The 23,496-nt window shown below is 50.9% G+C and overlaps 2 protein-coding genes across 4 annotated transcripts in view; one reads left to right on the top strand and one right to left on the bottom strand.

The window, feature by feature from the left end:
* Positions 1-431: 431 nt before the first annotated feature.
* On the bottom strand, positions 432-16,971 carry stip1 (stress-induced phosphoprotein 1). The gene is made up of 14 exons (XM_056594972.1): positions 16,803-16,971; positions 13,579-13,788; positions 13,142-13,283; positions 11,472-11,613; positions 9,095-9,260; positions 7,984-8,110; positions 6,509-6,611; positions 6,157-6,277; positions 5,630-5,726; positions 5,000-5,124; positions 4,530-4,566; positions 4,338-4,441; positions 3,068-3,240; positions 432-1,379 (listed from the first exon to the last, which is right to left on the bottom strand). Exons 1-14 carry the CDS (start codon positions 16,809-16,811, stop codon positions 1,307-1,309), a joined length of 1,629 nt encoding a protein of 542 aa, XP_056450947.1. The 5' UTR covers positions 16,812-16,971; the 3' UTR covers positions 432-1,306.
* Positions 16,972-17,744: 773 nt separating this feature from the next.
* kat5b (K(lysine) acetyltransferase 5b) overlaps positions 17,745-23,496 on the top strand; it is an 18,130-nt gene continuing 12,378 nt past the window's right edge. For 2 of the 3 annotated variants that reach the window (XM_056595236.1, XM_056595238.1), the window contains exons 1-7: positions 17,745-17,828; positions 17,908-17,974; positions 18,888-18,956; positions 19,036-19,280; positions 21,010-21,078; positions 22,517-22,693; positions 22,879-22,953. In XM_056595236.1, the coding sequence (XP_056451211.1) occupies positions 17,808-17,828; positions 17,908-17,974; positions 18,888-18,956; positions 19,036-19,280; positions 21,010-21,078; positions 22,517-22,693; positions 22,879-22,953 (723 nt within the window). In that variant the 5' untranslated portion in view covers positions 17,745-17,807. The remainder of the gene's footprint in view (positions 17,829-17,907; positions 17,975-18,887; positions 18,957-19,035; positions 19,281-21,009; positions 21,079-22,516; positions 22,694-22,878; positions 22,954-23,496) is intronic. The other variant, XM_056595237.1, reaches the window with a different exon arrangement.

A 23,496-nucleotide genomic window follows, 5' to 3' on the forward strand; every position in this document is an offset into this window, starting at 1 on the left:
CCTATAACAGCAGGGGGCCCCTATAACCGCAGGGGGCCCTATAGCGGCAGGAGGGCCCTATGGCTGCAGGGGGGCCCCTATGGCTGCAGGGGGGCCCCTATGGCTGCAGGGGGGCCCCTATAACCGCAGGGGGCCCCTATAACCACAGGGGGCCCCATAGCGGCAGGAGGGCCCTATGGCTGCAGGGGGGCCCCTATAACAGCAGGGGGCCCCTATAACCACAGGGGGCCCCTATAACCACAGGGGGCCCCCTGCAGCCGGTGCCGGGGTCGGCCCGCCTCACCCATTCTCTCAGAACAGTCAGCAGCAGTTATCTCTGTATGGCCGCCGTGGGGGGCATCAAGAACTCAGTGCTGTGGCAAACTGCCTTAACGCCCGTTTAGTCCTAAACCTCCACCTGCCACATCTGTACATGTCCTCCCAAGGTAATAAAAAGCGACGCATACTTTCCAGAGCAGAGCACACGCAAACAGGAATGCGGCAGGCTTTAATACGTCCCGTTTGACCTCTATAAATGCTAAAACAATCCCCCAGGCAATCTGGCAACAAGCATCTCCCTAATAAATGATACAGAAAAATGACATCCATTTAACAAGTGTTTTACAGCACTGGTTAGGTCCCATCCCGGCTGAGAGCAGAACCAACCAACCAGTGCCGGGCGGTTAACAGCCTTGTGGGGAGCCGGCGCCCCGTGCATCAGGGAGGGATGCCATTAGTCCGAGCAATTCCACATCGTTATAAAAGGTGAAGGACACTTGGATGACACGCGTGTGGTAATTGTTTTGTTGTCGTCGGGTGAAACCACAGTAAAATAATCAAGGTTAGGCCCAGTAAGGTACACAAGAAACATTTATTCCATCAGACAGCCGACCGTTGCCTAATCCTTGTCAAAGGTTCCCTCATGGCCCCACCGTGGCCCAGGACTGGAGCCTTCAGGAACACCCACATGCTTTCTCTCATTAGAGATACGACCAAATGCAATATTGGGAATCAGATTAGAATGACACATGAAGAACACTTGTGCTTTGAATTACTTTTCAAACCGTTTCATGAATAACTACTTGATGAACTTGGACTGTGACATGGTGTAATTTTCTTTTGGGCGGGGGCGTTTCTGATAATGACCGGGGGATGGGCAACGCTTTCCCCAACACATCGCAAACTCTTGTGATCGACAACATATTAAACAAAACAACATTAACCAGGCGAAACAAACCCTGGTCGGTATATTCTGAGACGATCTGGGAGGCAAGAAAAGACAATAAGCGAAGCTGGAGGCGGCTGGTCCCCCTTGGGCCGGCCCTCATCACCGTATGGCTATCAGCCCCACGTCTATCAGCTTCTGGATCTTCTGGGCGATGACCGGGTTCTTTAGGTGGCTGCGGACAGAGAACACACTTAATGCTCCGCTCACCAGAACCCCAGAGGTACTCTGGAACAGAGCGCTGATCAGAACCAGAGGTACTCTGGAACAGAGCGCTGATCAGAACCAGAGGTACTCTGGAACAGAGCGCTGATCAGAACCAGAGGTACTCTGGAACAGAGCGCTGATCAGAACCAGAGGTACTCTGGAACAGAGCGCTGATCAGAACCAGAGGTACTCTGGAACAGAGCGCTGATCAGAACCAGAGGTACTCTGGAACAGAGCGCTGATCAGAACCAGAGGTACTCTGGAACAGAGCGCTGATCAGAACCAGAGGTACTGAGGAACAGAGCGCTGATCAGAACCAGAGGTACTGAGGAACAGAGCGCTGATCAGAACCAGAGGTACTGAGGAACAGAGCGCTGATCAGAACCAGAGGTACTCTGGAACAGAGCGCTGATCAGAACCAGAGGTACTGAGGAACAGAGCGCTGATCAGAACCAGAGGTACTGAGGAACAGAGCGCTGATCAGAACCAGAGGTACTGAGGAACAGAGCGCTGATCAGAACCAGAGGTACTCTGGAACAGAGCGCTGATCAGAACCAGAGGTACTGAGGAACAGAGCGCTGATCAGAACCAGAGGTACTCTGGAACAGAGCGCTGATCAGAACCAGAGGTACTCTGGAACAGAGCGCTGATCAGAACCAGAGGTACTCTGGAACAGAGCGCTGATCAGAACCCCAGAGGTACTGAGGAACAGAGCGCTGATCAGAACCAGAGGTACTCTGGAACAGAGCGCTGATCAGAACCAGAGGTACTCTGGAACAGAGCGCTCACCAGAACCAGAGGTACTCTGGAACAGAGCGCTGATCAGAACCAGAGGTACTCTGGAACAGAGCGCTGATCAGAACCAGAGGTACTCTGGAACAGAGCGCTGATCAGAACCAGAGGTACTCTGGAACAGAGCGCTGATCAGAACCAGAGGTACTCTGGAACAGAGCGCTGATCAGAACCAGAGGTACTGAGGAACAGAGCGCTGATCAGAACCCCAGAGGTACTCTGGAACAGAGCGCTGATCAGAACCAGAGGTACTCTGGAACAGAGTGCTCACCAGAACCCCAGAGGTACTCTGGAACAGAGCGCTGATCAGAACCAGAGGTACTCTGGAACAGAGCGCTGATCAGAACCAGAGGTACTCTGGAACAGAGCGCTGATCAGAACCACGATGGTTCTCGGAGGGGATAGGTTATCGTCTTGGCGACGGTGCTGATATTATGTTAATGAGTTTGTCTTCACAACAGAAATGAGCCGGCCAAGTTAAGCTTGGGAGCCGACCAAGAGCCAGCGAGGCCGGGAAGGGCCTTCTGTTACCAAGGCCAATCAGCGGCGTTCGCTCCGACCCAGAACATCTAATGTCTGCAGCTAGCAGCTCGACAGAACGCCGCCGCAGCAGCCCGGTGTCAGCCACTGCAGCCTTCATTACTGCGGCTCTACAGCCCCCCCGCCCCCCCTAACCTCCGTCCATAAAGGAAGAGGTCTGCACTCCTGCTCTGGGCTGAGCATCCACTTCAGATCATTATGGGAAACATTTGGATGTTTGCCGTTAAACTGCAGAGGCCATGTTTAAAGTGGGAGTGGGAGGGGGGGCATTTAGACCCAGGCGTGCTCCATGCATACAGAAGAGGGGGGGGGGGTGGCTCTTACTCGCTGAGGGCCTGGGGGTCCTTCTGCATCTGCTCCAGGATCATGCGCATGGCGGGGTCGCTCATGATCTGCTGCACCTCGGGGTCGCCCATCGCCCGCTTCTTCACCTCCTCCGGGGTGTCGTTCCTCACCGCCTGGCTCATCAGGCAGCGCTGGATGCCCTCCGTCGCCTCCTACAGGCGGGGGGGCAGGTTAACATGGGGGGGGCAGGTTAACATGGGGGGGGGCAGGTTAACATGGGGGGGGGGGCAGGTTAACATGGGGGGGGGGCAGGTTAACATGGGGGGGGCAGGTTAACATGGGGGGGGGCAGGTTAACATGGGGGAGGGTTAACATGGGGGGCAGGTTAACATGGGGGGAGGTTAACATGGGGGGCAGGTTAACATGGGGGGGGCAGGTTAACATGGGGGGGCAGGTTAACATGGGGGGGGGGCAGGTTAACATGGGGGGGGGCAGGTTAACATGGGGGGGGCAGGTTAACATGGGGGGGGGCAGGTTAACATGGGGGGGGGCAGGTTAACATGGGGGGGGCAGGTTAACATGGGGGGGCAGGTTAACATGGGGGGGGGCAGGTTAACATGGGGGGGGGCAGGTTAACATGGGGGGGGGCAGGTTAACATGGGGGGGGGGGGGCAGGTTAACATGGGGGGGGGGGCAGGTTAACATGGGGTGGGGGAGGGGGGGCAGTTTAACATGGGGGGAGGGGGGGCCGGTTAACATGGGGGTGGAGGTCAGGTCATACATCAACACCCCCATCATGGACGCCGTATGTTAAGTCAATGTCTAGGGCTGCAACTCACCACTATTTTCAGAGTTCATTACGTCTCGACTTAGTATAACTAATATACATTATATACACACATATACCCCCTGCCCCTGTACCCGTGGAGCCACACAGGGAGTGGACCCCGTCCCCATGGCAGGGTGCAGGCTGAGCTCCAGCCCGCACCATGAACCACTGACCAGTGGCTCTCGGCTGAGCAGCCGTCCTTACCGAGGGGGGGGTCGAGGACGCTTGTCCTTAACCGCACTGACTAATTAAATGACTGAGAACAAACCATTTAAATAACTAATTCCCCGTTAAATGTGGAGGCCACGCACCCCATGCCTGATTCCTGGGGTGTAATTGTTAATTGGTATAAATGATGAACAGGCCGTATAAGAATAAGATGTTTTAACAAGGCTGACGGGGTTGTGGACGACTGAAGGACAACAGCAGCGCTCCCTGGAGCTCCCTGGCTCCTGTGGTACAGCGGAACACCGGCCGTACCTTAGAGGACGAGTCCAGGTCCATAGCCTTCTGGTAGACCTCCATGGCCTTGGTGAAGTCCTTCATGGCCTCCAGCGCCGCTGCCTTGCGTGTATACCCTTTGACTGCAGACGAGGAGAGGAGCATGGGATCAGTCTCAACACTAGGTTAGATACTCAGTCTGTGTCTGGAGGGTGGGTTAGGAGGACTTACTGAAATTGGGTTCCAGTTTGATGCAATCCTCGCAGTCCTGTGAGAACGGAATAAAATAGAAGTGGTTCAGTTCACATGCATGAATAGCAGTGGGAAAAATAATCGATTCTTCGATGCATCGCGATTCTCTCTAGAACGATGCCGTCTCGATGCAGATCAATTAATATGACTCAAGTCATATTTGTGAAAAAAGCTTTCTGTCTAATAAAATATCTGATAAGTTAATTAATCTGTTGATGTCTTTAATGATTATCACAAAAGTAGGAATTGATTAGCAAACTCTGAGTAGCAAACTCGGATGTATATATATATATTTTTGAAAATCACACATGGAAATGTACATAAAAGAATGTTGCATCGAGATGCATCGATAATCGCTTTAGAATCGAAAAAATGCCAAGAGATTCCCACCCCTACATAGGGGTGTGTGTGTGTGTGCGTGCACGTGCGTAACATGCGTGTGTGGTCACCTTGAGTGCCAGCTGGAACTCCAGCAGCTTGGTGTAGCAGGCGGCTCTGTTGCTGAAGAGCTTAGCATCCCGGGGGTTCCTCTTGATAGCCTCTGAGTAATGCTTCATGGCTAAGGGGTAGTCGCCTGGTGGACACAGACATACACATTGGATATAAGGGGATGGTGACATGGTCTCCATGTCTTTGACCGTACATCTCGCTCAGTGGGCTGGGGAGGTCTTTGGGGAACCATAACAACTCAAATGCATCCTCCACCGGGACTAAAACAACACATCCAGCCATCATGGTTCCATGATTACGCTTCACCTGTTAGCATTTAGAACGCGTGTCGATGGTTTCCCCCAAAACAACCCAGTACGGCCCCCAGCTGCCTGGAGCCCACAGGGGGCCCGACAGGCCGGTGGGAGCTCCAGAACCAGCCCAGAACCAGGCCCAGAACCAGGCCTAGAACCAGGCCAGAACCAGGCCAGAACCAGGCCCAGAACCAGGCCCAGAACCAGGCCCAGAACCAGGCCCAGAACCAGGCCAGAACCAGGCCCAGAACCAGGCCCAGAACCAGGCCCAGAACCAGCCAAGAACCAGGCCCAGAACCAGGCCCAGAACCAGGCCCAGAACCAGACAGAACCCACCTTTCTGGAATGCCTCGTTACCGCGGGTCCTCTCCTCCAGGGCCAGGTCAGGGTTGATGTACGCCATCTTCTCCTGGTCCTTCACGATCTTCTCCGCCTGCAGATCAGAGAACATTCAGCGTGCATCAAGGGTCTGTTCCAGAGCGTTGAAGCTGAGGACACAGAGGGCCGCTCAGAGCTCTGAGTGCAGGGTTACTCAGCAGTGGAGCACAAGTAGAAAGAACGTAATGAGGAGGTTTAACACGGTCACATGGCCCTTCCCCTCCATTGTGACGCAAACATCTCAGCGTTTAACTTCTGAGTTTGCTACATCTAGCTCCGCAGTAAGGACAGAGGACACAAGGAAACATGACACATGTTCTCAGCAGTAAGGACAGAGGACACATGCTCTCAGCAGTAAGGACAGAGGACACAAGGACACATGTTGTCAGCAGTAAGGACACATGTTCTCAGTATTGCTGGCGCGATGAGTCGACTTAGTGGACCATGACGATGAGCGGACGGCTCTACGCGCTGGGAGGAGCTACCTGCTGACACTTCTTCAGGACATCGGGGGTGCGGTGCTCCGTCAGGCTCTTGTTGAAGAACTGGACCGCCTCCTTGTACTTCTCCTCCTTGAAGTACGAGTTCCCGATTCGAGCCAGCACCCTGTGGCGGAGGAGAGGAGGTCATGAGCTCCACTCAGGTGGACAGCTGGGGTCACACAAGGCAGGCATGGGCCAGGACTTCAAATCACAATATGCAAAAAACGAGTGGGTTTTAACACCTTGGATAGGAAAACAATGCATCTCTCCTTTGAACACCCAAGTCAACAAGTGTAGCTTTGCTCAAAGAAAGAAATGGATCATGGATATATATTTGTGTGAAACCATAACTGACTTGGCGATCTGTCGGTAGTCCTCTCGGTTCTCTCTGCCCACGTCGATGGCCTTATCACACAGCTCTCTGCACTTGTCCATCTCTCCTTTCTCAAAGTACACCGCTGAGGAGAAGACATTAAACATTAAAGAGGACCTCCATGGAGGGCATCACCTCTCCCCACGCCTCCCCAGATAACAAACACACCCCGGAGATACTGGAGACACTGGTTGAGGAGTGAATGTCTTCTCCATTCCCCCGTATTTATTTTATTTAGCAAATGCTAATTTCTCAAGCCAAGCAGTGGCCTCTTGATCTAAATTGTGGAGGGAGATTAGACCGCCTTTCAGTCTTTGGAGAGGGCAGGCTTCAATAAGGCTCCATAGTTCGCTCCTCTTCGCAGGCACACAGTGGGCTCGGGCTGCTTCCCAACTGTGAAGGCTGGCCAAGCAGAGACCCTGACCAGTGGATCTGTTTAAGGTGGACCACTGTCTCTAGGGAGGTGGGGGCCAGGGATCTGTTTAAGGTGGACCACTGTCTCTAGGGAGCCAGGGATCTGTTTAAGGTGGACCACTGTCTCTAGGGAGGTGGGGGCCAGGGATCTGTTTAAGGTGGACCACTGTCTCTAGGGAGGTGGGGGCCAGGGATCTGTTTAAGGTGGACCACTGCCTCTAGGGAGGTGGGTGCCAGGGACTGGTTGGGTCGGGTCTGACCCCAGATGTTTGTTTGGGATGTCTTTGGATTCCCATTCGGTTGCCCAGGCCGACATGGGATCACAGACAGTGGGTGGAGGGTCCTTCCAAGTTGGACGTCTAGATCGGAGACATGCAGGTGGTGGGTTGTAGCGTCGGCATGGATTGGTAAGTGGGGGGAATCTTTGACATTTCGGAGCATCCTAAAAGTGATTTCAGTTCGTCTGTTGTTGGAGGGGGGGGGGGGGGGAGGTTTTTAAATTACTCCGTAGATACTGGGAGTTACTGTGAGACACTGCGGGTTGAGGGGTGAATGTTCTACCCCATTACCCCGTAGATACTGGGAGTTACTGGGAGACACTGCGGGTTGAGGGGTGAATGTTCTACCATTACCCCGTAGATACTGGGAGTTACTGTGAGACACTGCGGGTTGAGGGGTGAATGTTCTACCCCATTACCCCGTAGATACTGGGAGTTACTGGGAGACACTGCGGGTTGAGGGGTGAATGTTCTACCATTACTCCGTAGATACTGGGAGTTACTGTGAGACACTGCGGGTTGAGGGGTGAATGTTCTACCATTACCCCGTAGATACTGGGAGTTACTGGGAGACACTGCGGGTTGAGGGGTGAATGTTCGCCCCCATTACCCCGTAGATACTGGGAGACACTGGTTGTTGAGTGGTGATAATGATCTCCTCCCAGGTGAGTCAGTACCTGCTTGGTTGGTGATATTGATCTCCTCCCAGGTGAGTCAGTACCTGCTTGGTTGGTGATATTGATCTCCTCCCAGGTGAGTCAGTACCTGCTTGGTTGGAGATGTAGGTCATGTTGCTGGGGTCGTGGCTGACGGCCTCTTCATAGTGCTGCAGCGCTGCCTCAAAGTCCTTGTTCTTATACGCTGCATTCCCCAGTTCTTTGGCTTTCAAAGCCTGCCACAACAAAAGAGGATTAATTAGAATAATTACCAAAGCAGTTGAAAGGTTAACGCAGGTCTTGGCATTAATTACCAGCCGCAAGTAAGCAAATTATTCATTCTTACACCAGAGAATAATACTCTGTAGAAATACTAAATATGGACTAAAATGGGCAACACATTAACATATTAACTAAATTAATAAATTGCTTGCAATTAAATTGATTTATTGGGCCAATTATTCCCAGCTGTAGAGCAGTCTTTGGTTGTCTTTTCCGCTCAGAGCTTTAATCGTGATGTAGCTGCCAGTCGTTTGTGTTTAGGTTGCAGCTTTGCAACGAGAGCCGCGGGAAACAATCCCGTCCATCTCCATGAGGGGGCGCCGTCGCACGCGCCATCGTGATGTCACAGAAACCCGTCTACCGGCCTTAACGTCCTGACGCACGTTACCCCGCACCGCCCACACACACACACATACATATTACCCCGCACCGCCCACACACACACACACACACACACATACATATTACCCAGGCCCGCCTGCACACACACACACACACACACACGTTACCCAGCACCGCACACACACACACACATACATATTACCCAGGCCCGCCTGCACACACACACACACACACACACGTTACCCAGGCCCACCCGCACACACACACACACACACACACACACACACACACACATACATATTACCCAGGCCCGCCTGCACACACACACACACACACACACACACATATTACCCAGGCCCGCCCGCACACACACACACATATTACCCAGGCCCACCCACCCACCCACCCACCCACCTACCCTCGCCCAGCCCCCCCACCCCCCTACCCTCGCCCAGCCCCCCCACCCCCCTAGCCTAACGGCCTGGATCGATCAAAGTGGCCGTTTCAGGTTTTATGGAGAGTTTAAGTGTGGGGTCATTAGCCTCAAGGTGGGATGAGAGGAGACGTTAACGGCGCCGTCGTGGAGGTAGACCCACCTTCCTCTTGTTGTCGGGCAGGTTTTCCTCTTTGGGGGCGGGGGCCTTGGTCTCCTTGGGCCTGGGGGGCGGGGCCTGCCGGGGCTCCTCCTCCTCGTCCATCCCAGCCAGGTCGAGCCCCAGCAGGACCGAGAGGGTGGTCATCACCCGGGGGTCCTGCAGCTTCCTGGCAGCGGGGAGCAGAGGGGGACATGCTGAGGCTGTTGGACCTCCCCTGATCTCCACCAGGACCCCCCCTCCAGGACCCCCCCCGCATCAAAACGCTCGCAGCAGCAGAAATTGATTCAGGTCAAGGTGTAACGGTCCGATCAATGGGGCTCGTACGCTGTGCGGTTACGGCGCTACGACAGCCGACATTTTGGAGGCACGGAGCGTTGATGGGTCTGATGTGTTGATGTCTGTCTTGATAATGCAACAGCCTCTCTTGTGAGGGATGTGGCACAACAACGTTTCCTTGCCTAGGTAAGTCGATTTATGTTGATTATGGATTTCCAACAACTCTTTTATTTAGTACTGCCCAAAAAAAAATCCCATGACGCATTCTCACGTACAGGCCCTATTCTCCGCCTAAGTACTTCCGCTCAATTTATTTTTCCCTACAGTACTAGGTCTGGGTCTGCGGTGGGGCTGCAGGATATATCGGCTATGTACGATATATCGATATCATTTCCAAGGGGATACAAGATTTGACAATATTGTTTATATCGATAAGCGTTAAAATGGTCCGTTTCCCGCTCAAGCGTCTACAGCGCTTGCCTTGGAGACTGTGAGCGCGACCCCTCCCCCTCTCACTCCGTCTTTCCGAACGTGCCGTGTGCAAAGACGCCTCATTCCCGCCCCCGCCGCCCCCTCACAACACAACAAGCATGGATGATACCCGTAAAGAAAACGAGACGGCGGCGGGAGACGAAATTGTTTCAAAGAGGAGAAACAACGGCTCCATAATGTGGAAATAGTTTGGGTTTAAAAAAAACAGATGAGCAGCTGCTGCAGGTCTGTAGAGAGTGTAGCAAAACCGTTGCGACTAAAAGTCGAAGCACGACAAATCTGTTCCACCATTTACAGCAGCGGCACAAAGTGCAGTATGAGGAATGCGTAAAACTCCGTGGCTGTGCTGCTGCATCACCGGCCGCGACAGTTTCTTCTGCCCCGAAACCAGGGCCGGCGCTCGGCAAATGTGTTGGTGACGCTCTTAATTAATTAATTAAAATATACGAAACAAGCGAAATGAAACCAAACATGTTCCCAAATGGAACGGAGAAGGGAGGGGGCGGGGGATTAAAGTTACGGCGCACTGAAACCCTCACCGTAGTACGCAGGACAATGCGATGAAGCCAATGCTCTTAATGGTAGCTAATGTGTGTAACCCACAGCTTTGAAGAAGGTGAAAAACGTCCCTTTTTTTTTTTAACATGTTGATTCAATTCTGTTGAAAATAACGATACAAAATCACATGTTGCAGTCATATGGACCTATGTTTTAATAAAAGTGCTTGCAACATCTCACATGTGGCTTTTGACTTGCATAAAAAACATCTAACCCACTCTATAGAAAATATCGAGATATATATCGTATATCGCCATTCAGCCAAAAAATATCGGGATATCATATTTATATCGTAGTACCCTAGTCTGCGGTATGTTACTGGGTTTTCTCGTTTACATTTTCTGCGTCCAATCAGCGAACAGAGGGAGTGGCTGAGAACAATGACGTTAAAGTCAGCTCACGTTGACGGACATCTTCACTCGCTGTGTTTGGCGTGTTTACAGCCTGCGCGCAACGTGAATCCCGGCCAAACATTAGCGATTGGTTATGGCAGATCCAGAGTGGCACTGGGCAGATCCAATAGTTTTAAACTTCGACACCCGCCTTCAAGTGAGTTAACGTTAACTGCTACATAGCGACACCTAGCCATGTGCTACATAGCGACACCTAGCCATGTGCTACATAGCGACACCTAGCCATGTGCTACATAGCGACACCTAGCCATGTGCTACATAGCGACACCTAGCCATGTGCTACATAGCGACACCTAGCCATGTGCTACATAGCGACACCTAGCCATGTGCTACATAGCGACACCTAGCCATGTGCTACATAGCGACACCTAGCCATGTGCTACATAGCGACACCCAGCCATGTGCTACATAGCGACACCCAGCCATGTGCTACATAGCGACACCTAGCCATGTGCTACATAGCGACACCTAGCCATGTGCTACATAGCGACACTTAGCATTATGCTATGTTGAACCATTTTAGCCCAGCGTCAAATAACAACACATAGCTTTGTGCATAGCAAATCCTGACCCTAATGCAAGTAGCCCCCTTTAGCCGCGTGCGACGTAGCTCCAGGAGGGCTTCGGGCGGTACGTACGTGCCGAGCTCCGACGGCCGGCTCTTGAGCTGCTCCAGCAGCTCTCTGTAGCTGGGGTCGGCCAGCAGGCCGCAGGTCCGTGGGTCGCTCTCCAGCTTCTCCAGCATGTTGGGCATGGAGAAGGGGTTCATCATCTTCTTCTCTGGGGAGGAAGGAGCACGTTAGCATGGGGAAGGTACCACACACACACAGTCTGGGTTCCATCCCGACGACCGCACTCATTTATTGAGATGAACCCCTAGCTGCTAGTGAGGAACCTAGCAGAACCTCTACTGAGGAACCTAGCAGAACCTCTACTGAGGAACCTAGCAGAACCTCTACTGAGGAACCTAGCAGAACCTCTACTGAGGAACCTAGCAGAACCCCTAGTGAGGAACCTAGCAGAACCCCTAGTGAGGAACCTAGCAGAACCTCTACTGAGGAACCTAGCAGAACCTCTAGTGAGGAACCTAGCAGAACCTCTACTGAGGAACCTAGCAGAACCTCTAGTGAGAAACTAGCGGACCCCTAGTGAGGAACCTAGCAGAACCTCTACTGAGGAACCTAGCAGAACCTCTACTGAGGAACCTAGCAGAACCTCTACTGAGGAACCTAGCAGAACCTCTACTGAGGAACCTAGCAGAACCTCTAGTGAGGAACCTAGCAGAACCCCTAGTGAGGAACCTAGCAGAACCTCTAGTGAGGAACCTAGCAGAACCTCTAGTGAGGAACCTAGCAGAACCTCTACTGAGGAACCTAGCAGAACCTCTACTGAGGAACCTAGCAGAACCCCTAGTGAGGAACCTAGCAGAACCTCTACAGAGGAACCTAGCAGAACCTCTACTGAGGAACTAGCGGACCCCTAGTGAGGAACTAGCGGACCCCTAGTGAGGAACTAGCGGACCCCTAGTGAGGAACTAGCGGACCCCTAGTGAGGAACTAGCGGACCCCTAGTGAGGAACTAGCGGACCCCTAGTGAGGAACTAGCGGACCCCTAGTGAGGAACCTAGCAGAACCTCTACTGAGGAACTAGCGGACCCCTAGTGAGGAACCTAGCAGAACCTCTACTGAGGAACCTAGCAGAACCTCTAGTGAGGAACTAGCGGACCCCTAGTGAGGAACCTAGCGGACCCCTAGTGAGGAACTAGCGGACCCCTAGTGAGGAACTAGCGGACCCCTAGTGAGGAACTAGCGGACCCCTAGTGAGGAACTAGCGGACCCCTAGTGAGGAACTAGCGGACCCCTAGTGAGGAACCTAGCAGAACCCCTAGTGAGGAACTAGCGGACCCCTAGTGAGGAACTAGCGGACCCCTAGTGAGGAACTAGCGGACCCCTAGTGAGGAACTAGCGGACCCCTAGTGAGGAACTAGCGGACCCCTAGTGAGGAACTAGGGGACCCCTAGTGAGGAACCTAGCAGAACCCCTAGTGAGGAACTAGCGGACCCCTAGTGAGGAACTAGCGGACCCCTATTGAGGAACTAGCGGACCCCTAGTGAGGAACTAGCGGACCCCTAGTGAGGAACTAGCGGACCCCTAGTGAGGAACTAGCGGACCCCTAGTGAGGAACTAGCGGACCCCTAGTGAGGAACTAGCGGACCCCTAGTGAGGAACTAGCGGACCCCTAGTGAGGAACTAGCGGACCCCTAGTGAGGAACTAGCGGACCCCTAGTGAGGAACTAGCGGACCCCTACCTGCTAGCCGCGCCTCGATGTTCTGCAGCCCCTCCTTGAGCTGCGGGTTGCTGGGCTCCTGCCTCATGCCCTCCTGGTACGTGGCCTTGGCCTCCTCCAAGCGGCCCAGGAACTCAAGAGCCGCCGCCTTCCGGGAGTAACCCTGGTAACCAGAGGGGTCGGAGGTCAGTGTGACGGGACTCGTTACCGGGGGCGCTTAAGATAGTAAACATTACAGTATGAAGTACAACTAGACTCAATAACAAACGGTAGCTCTTGGTGACAATATGTCGCCTTCTTCAAGTGTTGTGTTAAACGACGAGGAACCATTTGAAAAACATTTTAAAAGTCTTTAAAAGGCCGTCTTCTTCCCAAACCTGTGAGGGGAGCTCCGGTTCAGGGCTAAGAGACTCCCCCGGCCATAAGCAGCTGGATAATGGAGGGCATATCGATCTCACCTTGCCCCAGTCGGGCTTGATGGTGATGGTCTGGCAGGCATCTTGGAGCGCGCTCTCGTAGGCGCCCTTCTTGGCGTGGGCGGCCGAGCGGTTGCTGAACAGGACGTGGTTGGAGGGGTCGAGGGCCAGCGCCTCCGTGTAGCAGCGCACCGCCTCATCCACCTTCCCCGCGCTCAGCGCCTTGTTTCCCTCGTCTTTTAATGCCGAAACCTGGCGACAGAACGCAGGAGGGAGCGGATTAATTCACCACCGGCGGGCTGATGTGACTCAACGTGGAGGTGAAGCCGCTCACTCTCGTCAGCCTCCAACACAGATGCTAAAACAGCCACTGGGAGTTCTGGGAAGGAGGGGGAGCCGTGTTCCACGGGGTCACAAACCACAGCTGCTCTGATATTTTACATACATTCTGAAGGGACTAAATGTTGTCACAGCGAGACTATTTATTTCAGAAGCCTTTTTGGTTTAAATTCTCTTTACATCGAAAGAGCAATAGATCAATGCAAAGCTCTTTGAAGGGAGAGGTCTGAGGAGAGAGGGGAGATTCTTCCGGAAGGAGACTTTCAATGTCACCTTACTCTGGCTGGGTCACCAGCTGCCCACCTTGCCTCAAAAGGTGCAGTCCATATTATTTGGAGGCAGGTAGAGTCACTGACTTGGCAGAAATGGAATGTAATATTTAAATATATATATTTAATTCGTTTTAAATCCTATGAAAATAAGACTTGTTTTCGTTGGCTAAGAATGAACCTTTGATATCTCCATAGGGAGCTGCCTCCTCTTCCACAGCCCAGCAGATCGCTACAGCAGCCCAGAGTGGACAAACTGTTCTGTGGAGGATACGACCTGGGGGTCTACAGAATAAATAAGCAAATACAAATCTATCAAGGACACCTTTCACTTGACCCTACGCTACTCGATGCCGTCAGGGGACGATTTGATACCTACTGGCAGTGCAGACCAGTGTAGTAGCCTAGCCACCCCTGAGTGGTTGGAGTGTGGGGGGGGGGGGGGGGATTCAGTTTGATACCTACTGGCAGTGCAGACCAGTGTAGTAGCCACCCTGAGTGGGTGAAGGAGTGTGGGGGGGGGATTCAGTTTGATACCTACTGGCAGTGCAGACCAGTGTAGTAGGTAGCCCCCCCTGAGTGGGTGAAGGAGTGTGGGGGGGGGGATTCAGTTTGATACCTACTGGCAGTGCAGACCAGTGTAGTAGCCACCCCGGAGTGGTTGAAGGAGTGTGGGGGGTGGGGGATTCAGTTTGATACCTACTGGCAGTGCAGACCAGTGTAGTAGCCACCCCGGAGTGGTTGAAGGAGTGTGGGGGGTGGGGGATTCAGTTTGATACCTACTGGCAGTGCAGACCAGTGTAGTAGCCACCCTGAGTGGGTGAAGGAGTGTGGGGGGGGGGATTCAGTTTGATACCTACTGGCAGTGCAGACCAGTGTAGTAGGTAGCCCCCCCTGAGTGGGTGAAGGAGTGTGGGGGGGGGATTCAGTTTGATACCTACTGGCAGTGCAGACCAGTGTAGTAGCCACCCCGGAGTGGTTGAAGGAGTGTGGGGGGTGGGGGATTCAGTTGGTGGCAATCTGAAACCTTACCACCAGATGCCACTAAATCCTTAAGTGTGAGCACTTTTGTGTATGAAATGCGCCAGACATAACATGACAGTGTTCATATACAGCTCCGTGACTGGAGCGGAGGGGTTGTTGGGTGAGTGGTGTGGCTGGAGTGGGGATACTTCCTACCCCAGTGCAGAACGCTAAGGTTTTGCTGATAAGCCCATACGTGTGCAATGGAGGATGCACCTGCACCCATATGTGAAGACAAGTAAGACAAGAGCCAACTCCCCAATAGCAGCATTGTTAACGACACACATTAAACAGTGCTCCAGACTGCCTTCTCACTCCCAACCTAAAGCTTGATTACAAGATATCTGGCAACACAATCGATGCTCCTCTCAGTCAAACGGCCGCGACTCAGCTGTCGCTGACAGACTCGGTGCAGCACCTGGCTGGGGCGCCAGATACAGATGGCCCCTGGCACTATCCCCCTGCTTTACACTCCTTGGTATTGGAGAGATTTGATGGGTTCACTTTATGGTTCGGATTGGGTTTACTACTCAGAGATTTACATTTAGTGAATTTAGCAGATGCTTTTATTCAAAGCAATTTACAATAAGTGCATTTGTCATCAGAAAGTGAACCAATATATCGCTGTCGGTACAGTGAGGATGCCGGATTGTTTGAGATTCATGAATAAACAAACAATATCCTGTGAAGCCTGTAGTGAGGTTTTAGTAGAATAAATTGGTTATTTTAATTGATTCTCAAAGTCGAGGGATTGAATTATCTAGTTCCTAAAAACAAGATGCATAATGCTAATCAGATCATATATTTAAACATGCAATTAATGCAATGAATTAAACTTGAGGAAATGCATTAACAAAACTTTGCCAACTTTCTCTATTGACTACAGCAGACCTAAGGTGACACCACGGCCTGTGAACCGGTAGTCGGTCCAGTCGCATCACCAGAACTCAAAGGTCGAACGAACATTCGAGACTGCATGCGGATGCTATGGCCCAAACAGGCTGAGGCCGACCCAGGAAGACCCCTCACCCCTCCCGTTGGGGGGGGGGCAGGGATTAAGAGCCCCTCCAAGTCCTCCTCAAACTACATGAGAAGTTAGGAGCTTTAACCGACTGTCCTTGCTGCTAAAGCGAAGAGTACGTGATGCTGATGAGCTGGTTGGGTGCACCTCAATCTGGCTACAAAGTCCTTATGAAATATCTCCTCCAACTTGCATTATTAATAATAATAAACCAATATCACTAATATTCATAGTTCGAGGCTAGCCGGCCCCATGGTAGCCGCTAGCTACGATACTCTCCTAAGACCAGCCCGGAGCTGGACCATCTCATTAGACCATGTAAACCCGCCCGTCCATTGGGTGGTGGTCCGTCCCACCAGGGACCCGGGGCAGAGAAGGGATCGGAGTCCCAGAAGGTTCCAGAGTGACGTTGATGCTTGGTTAGTGTTAGCTAGTTAGCTGTATCATGACACAAAGCAGGCTGATAAAGGATCTGAATGGCCCGGGCGGTGAGCAATCAGACCGCGCTTATATCGGAGACCCCCCCCCCGATCCCCCACCCGACATACCCCGCATGTTTTAAACCTTTTAACGGAGTCTTTAGAGCTAAAAGGCAGGCTAATGCAGATACTCACTTTCTCCATGGTGCAACCATGAGGTTCCTTCCAGAAGCTACTGAGACCGGAGCGCCGCCCCTAACCAGCCCCGGGTTGCCAGGTTCCGCCTGAGACCGGAGCGCCGCCCCTAACCAGCCCTGGGTTGCCAGGTTCCGCCTGAGACCGGAGCGCCGCTCCTGAACAAGCCGCCCCGGGTGGCCAGGTTCCGCCTGAGACTAAACCAGCCCTGGGTTGCCAGGTTCAGCCTGAGACCGGAGCGCCGCCGCTGAACCAGCCCCAGGTTGCCAGGTTCTGCTTTCGGACCCGCGTCTTCGGCGGGGGATGGGGACCCTGCGCCGATGAGAAAGTTAGAAAACGAACTGCCATCCAGTACACGGGATCATATCAGAAATACAATTCATATATTGCTTATTCTGAAACATTATTATTATAATAAATAAACTAGGATATATTAAATATCAACTAGTAATTATCAAAATATAAAAAACTGAGTTAATTTAATCATTAAAATAAAATATAATTATTAAAGTCCAAATCACCTTTACCTCTGTCTATGACTTTTGATCTATGAGGTTTTGAAAGGGGCCCGCAGTCTTTGATAAATACGTGGAACACATGGAGTAGTTTCAGGGTTTTTTCCCCCCGGAGCAGAGGTCCAGGTTACAAACGCAACAAAATGATCATTACGATGTTGTGGACTAATAACCCTAAAACAGACTAAGACGAAAGATGATGATGAAAGTGTGAAAAAGTTTTAAAAAGTGCGCCCAATAAATAAATTATTGTTTGTGGATGATTATTTACATCAACACAATTAATATGCATGGATTTCGTTCACTTAGTCAACGTCAATTGCTGCATCCTCAAAGTTGTCCATGCAGCATCTCTGCTTCTCATCTCGCAGCATCTTTGCAGCGCCTAGCGGTTAGCTCGGTTAGCTCTCTGTCAGCTCTCAACGCCTATACTATTGGCGCGGCGGCCTTTTCCCACAACCCCCCGCGGCCGCCCTCACACAGGACCAAAATGGCGGACAGCGCAGCATCGGTGGGTACCAAAAGATGCTATTTCACTTTAAACGTTTCAATTGTTTTATACGTGTCGATTAACGTCACATTTTCCATAGGTTGAAATCGTTGAGGGCTGCCGCCTTCCAGTTCTTCGCAAAAACCAGGAGAATGAGGACGAGTGGCGTGAGTAGTGTTGTGTTTTTGTCAGCATTAAGCTAACTATGCTAACACCAAGCTAACCGGAGGTGTTGTGAACAAACGCTGTGGCCTCAGCTCACCGCTGTTGCCCCCGGAGCCCCCGCGAAGTCCAGGTCACATGAATCAGAGACCGTAGCGGTCCTGGCTCATCTCGTTAGACTGAACTATTCACTACAATCGAATCCATGTGTTGCCATGGAGCTGATCTCTGTGTGGTCATTTTAAAATAGCTTGAATGGAAGAGAAAGTACGTTCCGATTATAACACGATTTAATGTCATGCACATTAAATACATGCAATGCTTTGTGCATATCGTACTGAACAGTTTAGCTGATCTCTCGGATGAATTTAACTCTTCCTCCTGTGGTGCCACCTGCCTTATTATAGGAGAGGTTAGGGATGACGTCAGGTCGCTACTGATAATCAATATAGTTTCATAACTATCGTTATCATGATTCTATGGTACATAACATTTATTTGGCCTTTCCCACGATTTTATTATTATTAAACTGTAAATAATAGCCCTAAACAAACACATGCTTTCCAAAGCACTGTTTACCTTATTAACGTTCTATTTAACATCAGTATGTGCGACATACTTTGCTCTTTTTTTTTTCGCACCTTTGACATGTCAAACAGTAATGTGAACACAACCTTTGACAACACTGTCAGGGCATGGAGGGATTGTGTTTTGTTAAGGTGTGTATTGTGTGGTAATTTTTAGCAACACAGTGAAACAGACAATTATAAACAAAAAGTGTTGTATGCATAATTCTGTACAGACTACTTAAAAACCATTAGTTTAGTATATGAGATGTTGCTTAGGCTTGACAGCTCACTCTGTGGACCTCAGCTGGTCAAATCTAAACCGGGGAGACTTTTTCCATTTTATTTGCAGCACTGGCCGAGATCCTCAGTGTCAAGGACATCCCTGGGAGGAAGCTCTACTATGTCCATTACATCGACTGTGAGTAGAGCCTCTGACACAGAAAGCAGCTCGTTCCATCCCCTGTGCGTGTGTAACGCGTTCCTCTGCTGCTCTCTAGTCAACAAGCGTCTGGACGAGTGGGTCACCCCTGACCGGTTGGACGTCAAGAAGCTCCAGTTCCCCAAGAAGGAGGCCAAGACGCCCACCAAGAACGGGCTGCCCGGCTCGCGGCCTAGCTCCCCAGAGAGGGAGGGGGTGAGGGCCGCCCCCGCCCCCCAGGACGGCCAGGCCGGCAGCGTCCCGGGCCGGGCCGCGTCCCAGACCGGCGAGTCCTTCTCCGTCAGACCGTCCCAGGTGGCCACCGTGAGTCGGACCAGAGCACCGCCCGTCAGCGGCTCTGGGATTTCGGGTTATTGATGTGTGGCCACTGCCCACCTCTAAGGATATATCGGCTTTATTTAAATAGGATTTTAGGAACCAATGCTTACTTGGTCTAAAAAACATCAACTGGGTGTTCAAAGCTAGGGGTTCTTTAAGCTTGTTCCAAAGGGCCATGATCGATTCAAAATTAATTGTGTGTCAATATATTTGAATCATAAAGGGCTATAAAACGATGAGTCCTGACGGGCGTTTGCTCATTTAACAATATAAAAATATTTAAAATAATAGTGTAAAATTATAGCGGAGTGAGACGAGGGGGGATTACGAGATTGCTCGTTTAACAATATCAACAAAGTGGCAAATAACCCGCTGCTTCGGGTTTTCCTTTGTAGGCGCGTTGAGAGGAGGAGCGGGCAAATCAGCTGTCAGTGCGTGTGAATATATCCGGGTTGATCCAATAAGTGGTTGTGTACCCGCGCGCGCACCATTGGCATGTATGCGCGCTTGTCTCCTTGTGCGTGTGAAAACAAGAATGACAGGGAGAAGAGTGCTTTGCGGAGATGAATAAACGGAACGATATTTATATTTCAAAATCGTATATTAAAAAAAACGAAAAAAGAGCAGAATCAATTTGAATCCGTGTATGGTTCGTTCTTTGAATATTCTGATTTAAAACTAAATCTGAAAAACCAAATAACAGTAGTTTTTTGGTTTTTCTGATTTGGTTTTGAAACAGAAAAAGGGCAAAAGGAATAAACAAATAAACGGGATTTTTCAGTTTTTTAAATCAAAACGGGAATACTGAATAATCCAGTTGCTTGTTTTGTTTGTGTGATATTTAGATAAAACCTCAATGCTGGGAAAAGGGCACGTGGTTTTAAACAAATGCATATAAAGACGTTTCAAACTTTCCATTGAGTCTCACATTCTACAATGGCCAGCTTTATTGTTTTCCGTGGGAGCCGGCGACTTAGTCTGCGAGTGGACGATATGACCGTGGAGAAGATCGCCATGATATTCCAGGTGGCTGTTTACTAAGAAACCTAGCTGGTCATAAAACATTAAAATAGCCTACATCTAAATGACAAGTAGCCTACATATTGTACAATAGGCTACATAGAAGAAGAAAGAAGCCAGATTTCTTCTTCGAAGGTTGTGCTCCACACAGAACCTCCTCACCGTCATAACGGAGCACTTCGGTGCACCACATTGCTTTAGAGCGGTACTGATCTCGTCGTGTGTCTTTCCATTGTCAAATAGTTCACGAATAAAATCCCCATATGGTTCAAGTGCGGCCATAACTAAGGCTAAATATAATTGGACAGTCTATTGCTGGTTTAGGTGGTAGGCTCTTTTTTCTTCGCTCGCTGCGTTCTGCCTTCTGGTGTAGCCTACAAATGTATCTATTTTTGTTTTTCTGTTTCGGGTTTAAAAAACCACCAAAAAAAACACAAACACAAATGAAATGCTGTTTATTTGTTTATTCCTTTTGCCCTTTTTCCGTTTCAAAACCAAATCAGAAAAACCGAAGAACGACTCTGTTATTTGTTTTTTTCTGATTTTGTTTTAAATCGGAATATTCAAATAACGAACCATACACAGATTAATTTGTGGCGCTCAGTGTTGTTTCTGTGGCGCTGTGCCCCACATTGTTCTACGTATGGGAAACACTGGTATCTAAATGATGTACCTTCTCTTCCTTTCTGTTCAGCGGAAAAGTCTCGATCTTAACCTACAATCAGCCACAGCCCCGTCCAGAGGCAAAACCCTCCCCACACCGGTACGTCCTCTGACCTTCTCCTGAGCTCTGTCCTGAAGCTCTGTCCTGAAGCTCTGTTCTGAATCTCTTTTCTGATGTCCTGAAGCTCTGTCCTGAAGCTCTATTCTGATGTCCTGAAGCTCTGTTCTGATGTACTGAAGCTCTGTATCTGAAGCTCTGTCCTGAAGCTCTGTTCTGATGTCCTGAAGCTCTATTCTGATGTCCTGAAGCTCTGTTCTGATGTACTGAAGCTCTGTATCTGAAGCTCTGTCCTGAAGCTCTGTTCTGATGTACTGAAGCTCTGTATCTGAAGCTCTGTCCTGAAGCTCTGACCTGAAGCTCTGTCTCTGAAGCTCTGTCCTGTAGCTCTGTCCTGAAGCTCTGTTCTGATGTCCTGAAGCTCTGTCCTGAAGCTCTTTTCTGATGTCCTGAAGCTCTGTTCTGATGTACTGAAGCTCTGTCCTGAAGCTCTGTTCTGATGTACTGAAGCTCTGTCTCTGAAGCTCTGTCCTGTAGCTCTGTCCTGAAGCTCTGTTCTGATGTACTGAAGCTCTGTCTCTGAAGCTCTGTCCTGTAGCTCTGTCCTGTAGCTCTGTCCTGAAGCTCTGTTCTGATGTCCTGTAGCTCTGTCCTGAAGCTCTGTCCTGAAGCTCTGTTCTGATGTCCTGAAGCTCTGTCCTGAAGCTCTGTCCTGAAGCTCTGTCCTGAAGCTCTGTCCTGAAGCTCTGTCTCTGAGGCTCTGTCCTGAAGCTCTGTCCTGAAGCTCTGTCCTGATGTCCTGAAGCTCTGTCCTGATGTCCTGAAGCTCTGTTCTGATGTACTAAAGCTCTGTTCTGATGTACTGAAGCTCTGTACTGATGTACTGAAGCTCTGTTCTGATGTCCTGAAGCTCTGTTCTGATGTCCTGAAGCTCTGTTCTGATGTCCTGAAGCTCTGTTCCGATGTCCTGAAGCTCTGTTCTGATGTACTGAAGCCCTTTATTGTCCGCGTTTGAGTGAGGGTTGTGCTTCCCGGACACCTAGTATAACACTACAGTGTCCTGATGCAAGATCCGTTAATCCTTTACAATTAACGTTTTCAAACCTTCAAAATTAATGCAAAGATGAAGTTAATTTTGATATATATATTTATATATATATTTATAGTTTATTATTGGTGCTGTCATGAATGTTTAACCATGATGACCTTAATTATTAATTCAAAGTCAAATAATGCTGATTGGACCAGCGAGAGGTTCTGATGTGAGTGTACTGAGCGTGACTCCCAGGGGTATCCGGACCCCGTCCCAGGCCCGCTGGTTTACCTCTCGTTGACCTGGACTCGTATGAACATTTAGCTCCTCGTCGTCTACTATCTTTAAGTGTGTTTGCTGTGTTGTCAGTAATGGGTGTGTGTATGCATCAACCAAATCAAAATGTCGGCCATATCTCAGCCTAACCCAATGTCGGTTTCCCCGCAGAAACGGAAAGCGGAGTCCGCCTCGCTGGCGACGCAGGCGTCCCCGGCGACCCCGGTGCCGTCGCTGCCGGACTCGGCCGAGGCCTCACAGGGGTCAGCGTACCCGGCAGGACGCCACGGCAACGCCTTCAACAACAAGGGGCGGGACGACCACGACCCGCTGTCCCTGCTCACCACGGTACGGGGGGGGGGACCTCCTGTATCCGTCTGTCCACTCACTGCATTCAGCCAGACGGGCGGACGGTGAGGCGTGTCCGGGCCCTCTGCTGCTGCTGGCGCCGGTCAGGGTGCTGCTGACGCCGGTCAGGGGGCCTCGGGGAGTGGTTATGGCGCTCCGTCCTGACACTGTTGTCCTCTCCTCAGAACGGCACGGCGCGCCGCCTCATCCCCTCGCAGCCCGGCAGGAAGAGGAAGGCCAACTGCGGAGGAGGCGATGAGGTTTGGACCCCCCCTCCCTCCCTCCACCAGCGCTCTCTCTGTCCCTGAAGGGGCCTAGCGGGGGCCCTTACAGTAGGAACGCTGTACAGGAAACAACGTGCACCTCAAATAAAAAAAAGATGTTCAAATTAGGACGGTAGCATACTGCGTCAAATAACAACACCAATAACGACGACCTGGTCGTCTTGGTGGACTCCGGGTCCTCGTTCAACGCTCTGGTGTTCTCTGAGGATCGGTCTCCAGTGAGAAGAGGGCCGTTGATAACAGAGGAAACTGGCATCAGAAATCAGGGATGTGTTGAAGGAGCCACATGAGGCTGGCGACCGTGGAGGCTTACTCCGCAGAGGTGTCCAGCTGTACGGACGCAGACCCAATATATTATGGACTTGAATTGCATTTCCAGCCGTCTAGAATAGTGCTTTGTGTTGAACCCGATCAGACAAACATCTTAAAATGTAGACTGCGGTGCTAAAAATACACATAGTACTATTATTATTTTCTTCTTTTTTATTGCATTGTGAATAAAAACGTGTCTGTCTCTAA

This window comes from Gadus chalcogrammus, chromosome 7 (assembly GCF_026213295.1).
Source record: "Gadus chalcogrammus isolate NIFS_2021 chromosome 7, NIFS_Gcha_1.0, whole genome shotgun sequence".
NCBI lineage: Eukaryota > Metazoa > Chordata > Actinopteri > Gadiformes > Gadidae > Gadus > Gadus chalcogrammus.

Coding starts and splice junctions, on each gene's coding strand:
- stip1 (XM_056594972.1), bottom strand. Junction 6,612..7,983: donor CTACATCTCCAACCAAGCAG/GTACTGACTCAC, acceptor TCTTCTCCTCAG/CGGTGTACTTTGAGAAAGGA. Junction 4,442..4,529: donor CAAACTGGAACCCAATTTCA/GTAAGTCCTCCT, acceptor CCTCGTCTGCAG/TCAAAGGGTATACACGCAAG.